The sequence below is a fragment of the Ranitomeya imitator genome, chromosome 3 (assembly GCF_032444005.1).
Source record: "Ranitomeya imitator isolate aRanImi1 chromosome 3, aRanImi1.pri, whole genome shotgun sequence".
Lineage (NCBI taxonomy): Eukaryota > Metazoa > Chordata > Amphibia > Anura > Dendrobatidae > Ranitomeya > Ranitomeya imitator.
Genome location: NC_091284.1, coordinates 61773354 through 61788812, shown reverse-complemented (window position 1 = coordinate 61788812; position 15459 = coordinate 61773354). Strand labels below are relative to the sequence as shown.

The window sequence follows — 15459 nt, the reverse complement described above, 5'->3', positions numbered from 1 at the left end:
GAAATCCCACTAAGTTTGTGGAGAACTGGCTGCTGGAGAAGATTGGGAGCACAGTGTTGACAAAAGTCTTTGCTGTTGAACGGGCTCATAGGGTCCCGCCGCAGCCCCCTGCCCCAGGAGCAAATCCCCATACCATGCTTGCTAAAATACTGAACTACAGGGACAGAGACATTATCCTTAGAAAGGCTAGAGAGATGGAGGATCTGACGGCTGGAGGTCAGAAAATTGCCATTTATCCGGATTATTCCGCTGCGGTTCAGAAACAGCGGATGAAGTTTACTGGAGTCAAGCGGCGACTGAGGGAGCTGGGAGTGCAGTACTCAGTGATGTTTCCCGCCAAGCTGAGACTGGTGGCTTTTAATAAGACCCACTTTTTCTTGACACCGGAGGACGCTACCCAGTGGCTTGATACTCATGAGAAAAAACTTAAGGGAATGGGCGACTGACATTTCGGCGAGATCCAGTTGAGATTTGTTTTCTCTGTCGATAGAGGAGAGTTCTGCGCTCGTTAGCAATGGTTAAAGAGTTGAGCAACTGTTGGGGGTTTTGCTGGGCCATATTGAAGGAATGGCCGGAGGGGACAGTACCAACTACTAAGTACGGGGGAGGAGGGTTATGCTGGGTACTGTGAACTGGTTTGGTACTTTTTCTATATGTTAATATAAGTTGAAATGTTAAGATACAATAAAGTGAAAGTTGGGGGGGAAATTGTGATTGCTATGGCAGCGGGACGCGAATGGAGAGGGTTAAGTAAGGGAGAGTGTTCGCAGTGGGCAGTGGAGCCCCACTCTTGATGAGAGGAAGAATGCGTTATATTGGGGGGGTTAGGGGGGCAAGTTGGGAGGGGGCAGGGGGGGTGGGAGGGTTGGGGCAGCTCATACTTGGGAAATTTTATACTTTAAGAAATGATGAGCCACATGATGGGAGATTGTATTAAAATATTGAGTTGGAATGTGAGAGGTCTGGCAGATAAAACACGGCGGGCGGCAAGTCTGCAGTATGTCCGCGAACAGAAGGTCTCAATGATTTGTTTGTAAGAGACACATTTAGTGCGGGAGAGGGTAAACATATTGAATAGGCGCTGGATACAGAGGGCGTATCACTCTACTTTCTCGACGTATTCTAGGGGTGTGTCTGTGTTAATACCTGCGGGGGTGCAGTATGAGGAGGTAATGGTAAAAGAGGATGTCGATGGTCAGTATGTGGTGGTGAAATGTAAAATGAATGGAGTATTGATGTGTATAGTGGCAATGTATATTCCGCCCCCATACTCAAGCAAGAAGATAAGAGAGGTGCTGGAGAGGGTAGAGCGCTGGGGACCGTTACCATTACTAATTATCGGCGACCTTAATAATATCTGTGATGACTTTTGGGATAAGAACAAAAAACCCCAGAATAGGACGGCGGGACATACCACTACGTTTAGGACTTATGTCGGGGAAGTGGGCATGGTTGATTTATGGAGAGTTGGGCATATCGGGGAAAGGGCGTATTCATGCTACTCACCAGCTCATGGTACGCTGTCTAGGATTGATCTGGCACTGGGTAACCGATTACTAGATACGATGGTAAGGGACGTGAGATATTTACCTAGGGCTCTCTCAGACCATAGTCCAGTTGAAGTGGAATTTCGATCAGTGGGGACACGGAACGGGAGCAGAAGGGAGTGGAAAATTCACCCTAATTGGCTACACAGTATAGACTTGGAGAAGATTAAGAAGGAATTGGTGGAATTTTTTGAGATAAATGAGGGTAGCGTAGATGTGCTTACTGTGTGGGAAGCCATGAAAGCGTACTTGAGAGGGCTGTTGTTTAGGGATATTAGCAGGTGTAAGCGGAAATCGAGAGAGGCAGAGAGGTTGGCGATAGATGGGCTGTGGGTGGCTGAAGATGAGATGGTAATAATGGGTACTTTGGAGGCTGGGAGGAGGTTAAAGGCAGCTCAAAGCCAGCTAGAGGCGGTCTTGCTGAGTAAGGCTGAAAGGAAGAGGGAATTCATGAATTTGGCCTATTACCAGGAGGGTGAATCAGTGGGTCATTTGCTGTCGCTGGTGGCATCTGCCCAGAGAAATACTTCCTTTGTTCACTCTTTGGTGACTGGGAGTGGTGTTGCTGTTTCTGAGACTTCAGAGATTTTGGAGACTTTTGCAGATTTTTACGCAGACTTATACTCCTCTCGGGTAGATGGGTCAATGGAGGACACGGTGGCGTTCCTTGAGGAGTTGGAGCTCCCGAGGCTGAGTGACACAGCTAGGGAGGATTTGGAGGCTCCCATTACGGAGGAAGAACTGGGACGGGCATTGCAGTCGATGGCTAATGGGAAGGCGCCTGGCGTAGACGGATTTCCTGCCGAAATTTATAAAAGCTTGGGGGAAGTGTTGATCCCTAAATTGAAGGCGGTCTTGGAAGAGGCTACGAATGGTGGAAGGCTACCGGCATCTATGCGGGAGGCCACAATAGTGGTGATTCCAAAGGAGGGGAAAGACCCGACACAGCCGGATTCATATCGGCCAATTTCTTTGCTTACTATCGACGTTAAACTCCTGGCTAAGGTGTTGGCGATGAGGTTGACAAGTGTTATTTCTGGCCTGATACACTCAGACCAGTCTGGCTTTATGCCTGATAGGTCAACTGCGATTAATCTACGAAGGCTGTATATGAACTTGCAACTCAAAGCCGATAACTGTGGCCAGAGAGTTATTGCATCTTTAGACGCTCACAAGGCGTTCGATAGTGTAGAGTGGGGGTATCTCTGGCAGGTGTTGCGAAGAATGGGGTTTGGACCGCAGTTCATATCATGGATTCAATTAATGTACTCGATGCCGATGGCCAGGGTTAGGGTAAACGGGGAGTTGTCACGGACCATACAATTGGCTAGAGGGACGAGACAGGGGTGTCCGCTTTCCCCCCTTTTGTTTGCTCTGGCGGGGGAACCACTGGCCGCTACGCTTCAACAGTCTGATGAGATGACGGGGTTTAAATATGGGGTGATTGAAGAAAGGGTGGCGTTGTATGCGGATGATATTTTGTTGTTTCTGGCTGACCCGGTTGCATCCTTGGAGGGAGCCATTGGGATTATTGAACGATTCGGATCAGTGTCGGGACTTAGGATAAATTGGAGTAAGTCTATCTTGTTTAAGGTGGACGATGTGGATGGGGAGCCATTGGAGGACGGGCGACTGGAGGTGACGAGTAAATTTAAGTACCTGGGAATATGGGTATCTATGCCGGTCACTGACTATATACATGAGAATCTGACTCCAATCTTGGGTGCCCTCAAGGCAAAAGCGGATGCATGGCTTAAGCTACATTTGTCTGTGGTAGGCAGGGTGAATCTTATCAAAATGATTCTGATGCCGAAAATACTGTATATTCTTCACAATGCGCCGGTTTGGATACCACGTGGGAAATTTAGACAGATCAACTCTCTGTTTAGGAATCTGATTTGGGGGAGGCAGCATCCGCGTATCAAACTGGAGACACTTCAGCGACCCAAGGATGATGGGGGTCTGGCATTGCCTAACCCTGAGTTGTACTTTCTTGCAGCCCAGAGTCAGCATTTAAGGGGCTGGGCGCATGAGGGGTCATCTGGGGCAGTACAGCGGTTGATGGAGGTGGTGACAAAAAGAAGGCCAGTGGTGCAATGTTTGGAGGATGGATCCTTGGAGAGTTTGGGGAAGCTATATCCGACTTTGCTGTTGATACGCAAGCTGTGGAGTAGATTGAGGCACATACGTGGGATCACGGACTTGACTAGATACTCGCCGCTATGGCATAATAACAATCTGAAAGAATTTGAGGCATTGGGGGTACTGATAGAGTGGTTGGGCAAAGGGATTCAGTATGTGTATCAAATAATTGAACAAGGTGAACTGAAATCATTTTCCCAATTGCAGGCGGAATTTGGTCTTGGGTCTGCAGGGGAGTATCAATATTTGTGGATGAGGCATGCCTTTGGAGCTCAGAGTAGGAACGGAGGTATTAGGATTCAAAGGGATATAGTACTGGAGTATGTGTGTAATGATGGGACGACTGGAGGAGTCATATCCACTCTGTACAGGGATCTGTTGCACACTTTTCTATTGGGGTTTCCAATAATGGCAAGAGCTAAATGGGAAAGGGATTTGGGCCCAATAGATAACGAGACTTGGGAGTCGGTGTTGGAATGGATCCCAAGACTGTCGCTGAGTGAACCGTATAGACTGTCACAGCTCTATGTGATACACAGAGTTTATAGGTCTCCGATGGTGCTATATAAGGCAGGATTGCGTAATGACTCTGAATGTCCGAGGTGTAAGTCTACGGATGCAGACATTTTCCATATGATGTGGACATGTCCGAGGTTGGCTGCCTTCTGGGTGGTAGTTTTGAGTGGTATGGAAGGTGCGTATGGATGCACGGTGCCAAGGGATCCAGTTGTCTGTTTGTTGGGATGCGTGGATGAGATTGGAGTGGATAAACACCTAAAGATAGCTATAGCCAGATTGTTGTATATGGCTAGGAAGGTGATAGCTAGAAACTGGATTAGGGAAGAGCCGCCGTCAAGAGGAGAGTTCCTCCAGTATGTGAAACAGGGCCTGACACTAGAAACAGGGCCTGACACTAGAAAAAGGGATTTATAAGAAGAAAGGGAAAACTGAAACGTTCAATAAAATGTGGTCTCCATGGATTGCTATGGGATAGTAATGTGAAGTGTGGCTTATACGAATGGTTGAGGGATTAGATACTCTATTGTTTTAATGATGGTAGTAATTAACAAGATGAGCTGCTTTGTGGGGTGGGGGTGGGGGGCTTTGGGATCGAAGGGGGCTGTTTGAAGGGGGAGGGGGGGAAATACTCTATATTGAAAATGTAAATGTAACATGTTAATTGCCTTGTTATTCTTAATAAAAATTTATTTGAATAAAAAAAAAAGTTTCATGACTTGTCAAACAAATGTTATCTACTTGAGTGAATGTTCCTGCAAAAAGCAATATATTGGCAGAATGATCCAACAACTTCATAAAAGAAGCAACAAAACCAGTCAGTATCTGGTGTGACGACCATTTGCCTCACGCAGTGCAGCCCATCTCCTTCACATAGTTGATCAGGATGTGGCCTATGGATGTTGGCCCACTCCTCTTCAATGGCTGTGCCAAGTTCTTGCATGGCCAGCATGCTCACCGGACATGTCCCCCATTGGGCATGTTTGGGATGCTGTGGGTCGGCGTATTCAAGTTTCTGCCAATATCCAGCAACGTTGCAGCTATTGAGGAGGAGCGGCCCAACAAGCCACAGACCACAATCAACAACCCAATCAACTCTATCCAAAGGAGATGTGTTGCACTGCATGAGTCAAATGGTGGTCACACCAGATACCGGCTGATTTCAGACCCCCGGACCCTCCCGATACCGTGAAGCTGCACATTTTGTTGTGGCCACCGTAAGGCCCACCGATGCAATAATCATGTGTCTAGTCTGCATCTGCATATGCCACACCGGTGAGGAGGATGGTTATCTCGGCAGAGGAGAAGGGGTCACAGATTAGGAGAAGCGCTCACTAAGACATAGACAGAGTAAGACTGCTTTCACACTAGCGTCGGATTCGGCCCGTCGCAATGCGTCGGGCAGAGATTCCGACGCTAGCGTTCGACACACTGCACAACGGGTGCAGCAGATGCATTTCTCCAGCGCATCCGCTGCCCCATTGTGAGGTACGGGGAGGTGGGGGCGGAGTTCCGGCCGCGCATGCACGGTCGGAAAAAGCGGTCCGTCAGGAGCAAAAAAACGTTACATGTAACGTTTTTTGCTCCCGGCGGTCCGCCACAACACGGCGCAACCGTTGCACGACGGTTGCGACGTGTGGCAAAGCGTTGCAATGCGTCGCTAATGTTAATCTATGGGGCAAAAACGCATCCTGCAAACAACTTTGCAGGATGCGTTTTTTGCCATAAACGACGCATTGCGACGTCTGGAAAAAAACGCCAGTGTGAAAGTACCCTAAGACAAATTTGTGACTAATATTTCAGAGGAAAAGGCCGTTTGTGTCCATATCTTAGATCTTTTCAGTTCAGCTCCTGAAAACAGAGCAAAAACAAGAGTGTTGTGGTTATTTTTTTTGTTCAGTTTATATACTCAGCACTTTTTGTTCCTTCTTTTTTGTCTGTCTTCACATCTTACGACACTAGTGAGTGTTTCACACCATAAAACTCTGTACACAGTCATCAAGCACGGACCGATTCAACTCCATTTTATGATCAAAACATCTTTTTCTTTCTGTAGTCTTATTACTATATTTCATATACCATTTGTGGTCATCCTTTTTATTTTAATTTTTGTTTGCAACTGTTTGTTAATGTTATGCATTTTTCTGGACGATGATGATGTCTTCCGGTCATATGGCGTCATAGCTCGGCTTTTAGTGCTGCTTTGTATGAATGCGGTGTTTATATCCACACTTGTCTGCTCTCAACATTGTGGTTTGTCCTGATGTAGAAATGTCGCTTTGAAACGCGATGACGAATAAATCCCATTCCTGCATATCTGTTTTGCTGCTCATCACTGATCCGCCGACAACGCAGACTTTAGCCCGCTCCTTTCCAGCCCCACTTGCTGATCCTTCCATAGTCACTCTGGTCTCGGGTCCCTGCAGCTGCTCCTCCTGTCATGTTCCAATATAGGAATGTCAGGGCAATCACATTTTTGGCACTTAAGAGCTGCAGTGTGTGAAGGGGGCTGGTTACTCCAATGCATATATGGAGAAGGGGGACTCACTTATCCAGTTCATAGAAAGAAAAGGGGGCTGGCCACCCCAGAGCATAGAAAGAAAAGGGTGCTGACTAATCCAGTGCATAGAAAGAAAAGGGGGCCAACCACCCTAGTGCATAGAAAGAAAAGAGGGGCTGACTAATCCAGTTTAGAGAAAGAAAAGGGGGTCTAGTCACCCCAGTGCATAGAAAGAAATGGGGGCTGGACACACCCAGTGCATAGAAAGAGAAGGGAGGCTGGCCACCCAAGTACAAAGAAGGGGGGCTGGCTACTTCAGTGCAGAGAAAGAAAAGGGCGTTAGTTTAGCTATTGAAATAAGCGGTCAACCAGTACCCTTCACACACTGTCTTTATTCAGCAAGTGACGAGAAAAACAGAAGCTGACCCCTAAGGCTACTTTCACACTAGCGTCAGTACGGGGCCGTTGCCATGCGTCGTCCCGATGTACTGACGCACGTTGTGAAATAAATGAACAACGGGGGCAGCGGATGCAGTTTTTCAACGCATCCGCTGCCCCATTGTAATGTCCGGCGAGGAGGGGGCGTAGTTCCGGCCACGCATGCGTGGTCGGAAATGGTGGACACGTCGCACAAAAAACGTTACATGGAACTTTTTTTTGTGCCGGCGGTGTGCCAAAACACGACGCATCTGTCGCACGACGGACGCGATTTATGGCCATACGTCGCAATGCGTCGCTAATGCAAGTCTATGGAGAAAAAATGCATCCTGCGGGCAACTTTGCAGGATGCGGTTTTTCTCCAAAACGACGCATTGCGTAGCCTAATAAAACTTAGTTTTGCAGCTGATTTTACTCCCGCCTACAAAATAAAATTAAGACAAAATTTTGAATACTTTTTTAAATTGTTGTTACACCTGATATTTTTATGGTTTATATATTTCCAGGAAACTGTTTGCCACGTTAAGCGCTCCCAGGATTAATAAAGAGAAGGTAGCCACGGGAAATGTAAGTGCTAGACAGAAGCCAAGTCATGGCACACTGAACTAAGAATCTTCTACTGACAAGATGTCTTCAGACACATCGTCTTCCTACTGGGGAAGTCTGAGTCCTCAGATCACTTCACTGACCTTAAATAAGAACGGTCACATTCATTTTTTTTTAAGCGTAACCGTCATTTTATTCATTTCATAAATCAATAGTACAAGTAAAAACAAGCAACTTTGTAAAAGATCTTCTAAGAGAACTCTGCTTCTGTCTCCACCAAAACTGATCAATCGATCTCAATTCTCAGGAAAAATGTGTATTCAGTGAAGACAGATAGGAGATGGGGGTAAGATTCTATACAGAGGGCAGAGACGGAGAGTCGGGAGGAGCTGGAGACAGAGCTTCACCTTCTCCTCTCTGCATAGACCTGTATCTGTAGCAGCCGCCATCTCCGATCTCAGTGGTGGGAAAGTCTTCACTGAATACACATTTTACCCAAGAACTGAGAATTTTGCTAATGTCTGACCAGTCGTGGCGGAGAAAGAAGCAGATGTCTCACTGTCTGCCGGTCCAGTGCGGAGTCTCCGCCAGCCGCTGCCGGTGTCCTTTATTGTTTACAGCACTGACCTGATGTCAACCCGCTGCTGCCCATCACTGAGCTCAGCAGCTCTTAGGGGCTTATGCCATCAGCTCAGGCCAAGCTGCTGAGCTCACCGATTGTCTGCAGTGCTGTCGAAGTGATATCCCAGCTGAAAGACAATAGCAGAGATTCAGCGCAGGACTCTGGGTGGGTGAATAAAGCACAGTTAGCTTATTTTTTTTTTTAAAGAAATTACAGATGGGGGGGTTATAAAACCCTTTTAAAGGAGTTTTCTGTCTTGAATCTTTAGGATGGGTCATCGGTATCAGATTAGTTGGGGTCCTACACCTCCACTGATCAGCTGGGCCTGGGCCGATCAGCTTGGGTTCTTTTCACGGTATCGTGGCCATTGTGAAGCACCTCTGCAGCTGAGCCCCTACACCCGGCTCTGAGCTGTCCTCAGCATAGGGACAGACATCTCATTTAAACCCCCATTGGCACTGCTATGTTTTATTGATCTGAATGTGAGGGAAAACACTAAAAAAATCATGCACATGATGAAAAAATGGCACCTGGACCGCAAACAATATACATTAATCCTCCGCGGCTAATCAACATTTTAAATGAACACAAGATTCTTAGCTAACATTTTGTTCAAAGTGTAAACGCCCACTGCCACGACGCGTCAACCTCCTCAGTGGTTCTCTGCTCTGTCAGATGGACCACTGCATGGCGGCCAACACCCTACCAGCAGAGGAAGAGATCCAGGTGCCCAAGAGCTGTCACTGAGCTGAACCATTCCAGTGGTTCCAGGTCTGTTTGGTCACAGTATATTCTGAAACCCAGTATAAATGGGTGTCTTCTGCTCGTAGATGAAGATGTCGGTGGTGAAGAAGTACCTGCAGGCTTTTGGATGGTCTTGGGTCTGCTTTACCGTCATTGCATATGTTGGACAAAATGCAATGGCAATAGGACAAAATGTGTGGCTGAGCAAGTGGGCAACTGAGGCCAAAGAGGTGAAAGACCAGACGGAGTGGACCGAGCTGAGGGACAGTAGACTCGGAGTCTATGGAGTCTTAGGCTTTGTGCAAGGTAATGAGATTACGTGTTATGTGTATTACTCTAACGCATCTAAGACCCCCATTCCTTACTTTGTTGGGGTCTTTCACCTGAAACCTGAATAATGCTTTGGACACTTCTTGCCTAATTGAAGGTTATGAGGACAGGTCTGAACTCCAGGTTTTGGTGGGTCAGACTGAAGCTCTCAACAAAGTGAGTAGCTGGTCTCAGTCTGGGCCCAGGCCTCGTCTAAGATATACGTAGATAGGCTTTGGTGGCTTTTCAGAACATGGCGCATGTCCGATCAATGGCTATCTGTGCGGATGAGAAGGTGCCATACGTTTTTAGAGGTCACAGTGGACGGTCCCCAGTAGAAGAAATGTTGGTCAGAAGAGCGGAAGAGAGACTGGGTAGAAAATTGGAAAAGTGCATGTTTCCCAGACCTCCCATTAAAGTCTCAGTGCCCGAGTCATCATTTGTGGGGGGTTTCTAAGTCACTTTTTTTTAATTTTTTTTTTGCAACTTGTGGTTTTCACTGACGTTTATCAAAATGGCAGACGCGATTCATGAATTTTGTTCAAAGTTGAAAATTGTCTTTCTTTTCTGTCTTTAGCTGGTTTTGTGACTCTTAAGCAGAAAACGTCGCACATTTCGGAAAAGGTCATAAAACGTGCGTCAAAATCAATTCCGTACTCCAAGGTTGGGGGGAATGGATTACTGTTACCCCAAATTTAGTGATTTTTTAAAATTATTATTATTATTTATTAGTCGCATTTAATTAATCTAAAATCTAGAAAAGGCATAAAAATCAGAAAACTAACAGAAGGGACAACTTGGGGAAAAAAGGCGCACTTTATTTAACAGAGTTGTTAGAAATAAAAAAAAATAAAAAAGTCCCCATTTTTGAGAGGTATTCACACTAAAAAAAAACCTGGCAGAAATGCGATGCTGAATCGGGGCCATAGTCTTGTTTGGGATAACCCCTGTAAAATACAGATTTTACCTGGGAAAGGTAGTTTGTGAAGGAACAAGCCTGGTGCTAAGTCTATGGGAAGACTTTTCGGTATTTTTGTAAGTTCACGCACGGTCACATCACGTTGCTGTAATAATCTGGGATGAGGAGCAGAGGCAGATTATACCGTGTTGGACAATTCGGTCTCTTCTGCTGTGATTTTTAGGTCTGTGTGTCTGTTACGGGGCCTATGTGATCACCAGAGGTACCATCTCTTCCTCGCGAGCGCTCCACAATCACATGCTGGACAATATACTGCACCTCCCGCTCCAGTTTTTCGAAACGACTCCAATGGGCCAAGTGCTGAATCGATTTACCAAGGTAAGAGGTTGGGTAATAACTTGCCTGGATCATTAGATCACAGTTTTAATGTCCTGCATTATCAGGACCGGGAGTCCCCAGGTCAGGTGGAATTTGGGGGAAGTTTGGATTTATCTTCTTTAACCACTTTGCGGCCATATAATATAACTATACCTCAGGGAACGTGCTCAGATAAGGTGTTATAATATGTTCGAGTCCCCGCGGCTGTTCGACAGCCACAACACAACGCAGGGATTGCCTAAGAAATTGTATGGCTCCATCAGTTCATCAGAGTGCTCCTTGCTTTTGAAGATTTTATTTTAATATTTATTATATGGTCAATAAACTTTGTTGTTTTTTTTTTTCAACATCAAGTTATGAAGCTGGGTTTGTGCAATTAGTAAATCCATTTGTACCCTGATTCAAAATAAGAAAATATTTAAATAAATAAATAATATTTGGTCTGGATGCTTACATAAGTCTAAAAGATTTTTCATTACAGTTTTTACCATAAACATTAAAGGGGTATTCCCATCTCCAGGATCCTATCCCAATATGTAGTAGGTGTAATAATATTAATATCAGCAAATACCTCCAATTAAAAATGTAGTATAGTTCTTCTGATTAGCTATGTCGCTTTCCCCATGGGCAGGGCATTGCAGTATCTTTGGTATCCACTTGCATAGTGACAGCTAGTTGTTAGTTTTTGTATCCATGGGTGGTGATAACAAAGCAAAATCTGTGTAATAAATACAATAAATAATCCTATAAATAATCCCAATACAGCAAAAAGGACTAATAAAACGTAACTTTTAATACTCAAAAAGTAACCTAAAAAAAAAAAAAACACAAATCACCCATGTGAAAAATAAACCATAACAGGGGCTATGTCTCTACCATATAACGTGATGGTCCATAGAGACTAGTGAGCCCTCTATAGGATAAAACAGAACTCGACTGCAATAACAACAGCCAGAATCCTGATTGCTGAGGCAGTGAATATGACAAAGCTGTGCCACCAATGTTTATATGTGGACACAGCAAATCTACTGCACTCAGTCACATAAGACCAGAAAAAACAGTCCTAGCTTATATTATAAAAAAATACTTGCTGGTGTTTAATAAATGTACATATAAATAAATAAGGAACGGTCTCACCAATTCCAAAGCGAGGGCAACGGAGCACCAGATAATCCCCTGTTAGGTAGACATCCAGGATACGAAGGGATGACAGTCCCTATATCAATCCCTATGGGGCTATAAATAGTCTATCCCCCAAAGCTCCTGCCCTTACAAGGGCAGTCCACAACTACCCCTATACATAAGAAGCCCTGCACTCTCCCTTATAAATTCGTCCCTACGCGTTTCGTCCAAGACAACTCTTCAGGGGACATGCTTGCTTGTAGAGAAGGAGTGCCTAAATATTAAAGTAGAGGGACATAAAGTCCTGCCGCCCTCTATGCTGTCAAGCAGAGAGTGGGGCGAGAGAAGGGCCTTATTAAAGGAGCCAGGATGTGAAAAAAAGCATCTACTGACCTCCCATAGGGCAGACAATTAGTCCACATTAGCATAACAAACTGTTACGGAAGGCAGCGAATACACACTGCAGATACACTCTGTATAATGCATAATGCAAAGGTAGATAATGCCATGTTGGTATAAAAATACAGAGGAGGGGTAACACTTACTCAGACACCATAGCGTATGCCAGACTCCACGTGGGACGCCTGATTCCAGAAACAATACAAGAGCTTCCTGTCTTGCGCAGTGAAACAGGAGGTTGCCGCTGTCAGGAAACCACAAAGCGAGATGAATGCTCAGCCTTAGATAAACGCTCAGCCTTAGATAAACAAAGTCCGGCATACATCACCAGAATGACAGCTGAACAGTGATAAGGGATGACTAAACATATATAATGGCTTAAATAGCACAGCACAATACTGCCCATTAACTTAGTGACCTGACGCTGTACCGGAAATGTCTGTAACCCAGCAACCCTATAATGCCAGGGAGATGCATGAACGGCTGAATGGTTGTGGCTATAAATAAACAGACAGCGGCGCCGGCAAATAGCTGGATTCAATGAGTCAAACCCCACCTATCATAAATAAAGGGAATTATCACCGTACATGTCTAACAGCGTAGATAAACAGGAATGCTGCACCAAAAATGACCATAACTAAGCAGCCCTAACAATGCTTGAATAGCACTAAAGGTGATCTCTGTGGAAGCCTGAGCTATAGATATACGTATGATAGCAAACACAAATTTACCAGGAAGGATCATCCACATTTAGCAGGAAAAACACACCCGGGAAATACCATAACAAATAGAGTGTATCTAATGTCATAACCTCTCATATAGCGCTTGTACAGGGGGGGGAAAAAAAAAAAAAAAAAAAAAAAAAAGGCCATGGCTGTAAACCAATAAGACTATGTATAATAACAGGCAAACAAATCCAGCGCTCTAACATAAAGAAAAGGTTAATGATGAAAGAAAAACTACATGGGAAGACGGACGTGATGTAAATGGTTAAAAATGACAGAAGACCATAACATACTAGTATAAATCCATGTAGACTATAACCCACACAAATATCATTACTGCAAGGTAGAAATGTAACAGCATTACATATGACAATGCAGATAAAATGCCCAAAGGAAATATATATCACTTGAAAAAGCCAAGTATATAAATACTCATAGGTCTTAGCAAATCCCAAGAATTGGGTGACAAAATAAAAGGACTTAGGCAGATATTAATCAAAAAAGACTGTGTTATACCGGACTATGACTAGAAAAGGGAAAAGCCAAAGGGACCCTCAGATAAAGCAACTGTAATTTATTTGGTCATTCAAGCCATTTGGACTAGTGGTGTTGAGATAGAAAATCCATTTGGCTTCCCGCTGGAGTAGCAGTTGGTCCCAGTCACCTCCTCGTGGTGGTTTATTAACTTTTTCGATGGCAATAAACTTTAGATGTTTGGGTTGGCCATCATGCATTTGATGAATATGACGAGAGATCGAAGTGTCTCTCCTATGTTGTACATCACCAATGTGTTCCCCAATTCTCCGCTTGAATTCTCTGATGGTCTTTCCAATATATTCAATACCACAGGAACACGAGGCTCTGTAGATTACCCCTTTGGTACTACAGTTCATAAATTGTTTAATACTGTAATTTTTACCAGTTACACCACTCACAAAATTGTTCCCTGTGTCAACATATTGGCACACAGAGCAATGTCCACATTTGTGGCAGCCAGTGACATTACTTCTCAGCCAAGTGTCATTTGTGGGACTGACAAAATGGCTATGTACCAATCTATCCTGCAGTGAACGGGACTTTCTATAAGTGATGGCAGGGATATCATTCAGATATTGAGAGACATCTGAGTCCATCTGCAAGACGGCCCAGTGTTTTTGAATGATTTGTCTAACATAGGAGGCCCCATTATCAAAAGTGGTGATGAAACGTACTGAATCCTGCTCCTTTATTTTCGCCGTGGGGTTCAGCAATGTTGTTCTGTCTCTGCTTTTAGCATCCTGATATGCTTGTTTCAAAATTTGAGACGGATATCCTCTATCTTGGAAGTTTTTCCTTAGTTCCTTAGCATGAGATTCAAAGGTTTCTTCATCCGAGCAATTTCTCCGGATCCTGAGGTACTGCCCCTTAGGAATCCCTCTTTTGAGATGCTCCGGATGGTGACTACTCCAATGAAGGAGAGCATTAGTAGCTGTAGGCTTTTTGTAATTACATGTGACTAGACCTCCGTCAGCTCCCTTGGTGATAAGTATGTCCAAGAAAGGCAGAGAAGAGAAATCTATCACAGATGTAAAAAAGAGCCCAATATTATTGTGATTGAGCTTGTTAACAAAGTTCTCAAAATTCCCCACAGAACTATTCCAAACCAAGAAAACATCATCTATGTAACGTGTCCAGATCTCTGAGACACGAAACATAGAAAAATCACTGCCATCAGGCTCATCTTTCCAAACCACAGTCTCCTCCCACCAGCCGAGGAAGAGGTTTGCATAGGCCGGGGCACACGGACTCCCCATGGCCGTCCCCCTCAGCTGGTGGTAGATCCTGCGGTTGAAGACAAAGGAGTTATGCGTGAGACAGAATCGGAGCAGTTTGAGAACAAACTGATTGTGTTCCTGGAACTGGCATCCTCGCATTTGTAAAAAGTAGTCAATTGCCTCCAGACCTTTGTCGTGAGGAATGGAGGAATACAGGGCCTCCACATCGATACTAGCCAAATATGCCTCTGGTTCGATGGTGAGGCCCTCCAGACGTCGAAGCAAGTCTGGGGTGTCCTTAACGAAAGATTGTAATGAGGACACAAATTGACATAGAATACGATCCAGATAGACCCCAGCATTTTGGCAGAGACTGCCCACCCCCGATACAATGGGCCTGCCCTTGAGTGGGCTAAGGCCCTTATGTACCTTGGGGAGGCAGTAGAAGGTGGCTGTAATCAGATTCTGAGGAAAGATAAAATCAAACTCAGTTTTATTGATTACACCACTCTCCAGACCTTCCTGTAAAATCAAACGGAGGTCCTCCCGATATTCTGTCAAGGGATCATGTGCAAGAACCTCATAAGAATTCCTATCTGCCAGTATAGTTTCACATAACTGTTGATAGTGGGCAACGTCAAGGACGACAACATTGCCACCCTTGTCTGAGGGCTTAATGACAATGGTGTCGTCACGTTCCAAACGGTTAATCGCTTCCATTTCCTTTTTGGTACAATTAAATTTGCAAGACACATGGGACTGTGAGAGACCAATCAAATCAGATGTAACCAAGTTGGA

General features: G+C 44.9%; 2 protein-coding genes across 3 annotated transcripts in view; one reads left to right on the top strand and one right to left on the bottom strand.

Annotated features, from left to right (window-relative positions):
- The window catches only part of LOC138672692 (stomatin-like), a 179527-nt gene extending 167130 nt beyond the window's left edge, over positions 1-12397 (bottom strand). Inside the window, exons 1-2 of one of the 2 annotated variants that reach the window (XM_069760907.1) lie at positions 12329-12384; positions 11233-11379 (exon numbers count right to left, since the gene is read on the bottom strand). The gene's annotated coding sequence lies outside the window, so the exon portion shown is untranslated. Of the gene's footprint in view, positions 1-11232; positions 11380-12328 lie in introns of both variants that reach the window. The other variant, XM_069760908.1, reaches the window with a different exon arrangement.
- The window catches only part of LOC138672691 (multidrug resistance-associated protein 1-like), a 93552-nt gene that overhangs the window by 62551 nt on the left and 15542 nt on the right, over positions 1-15459 (top strand). Inside the window, exons 17-19 of the mRNA XM_069760904.1 lie at positions 7650-7710; positions 9142-9361; positions 10507-10661. Of these exons, the coding sequence (XP_069617005.1) occupies positions 7650-7710; positions 9142-9361; positions 10507-10661 (436 nt within the window). The remainder of the gene's footprint in view (positions 1-7649; positions 7711-9141; positions 9362-10506; positions 10662-15459) is intronic.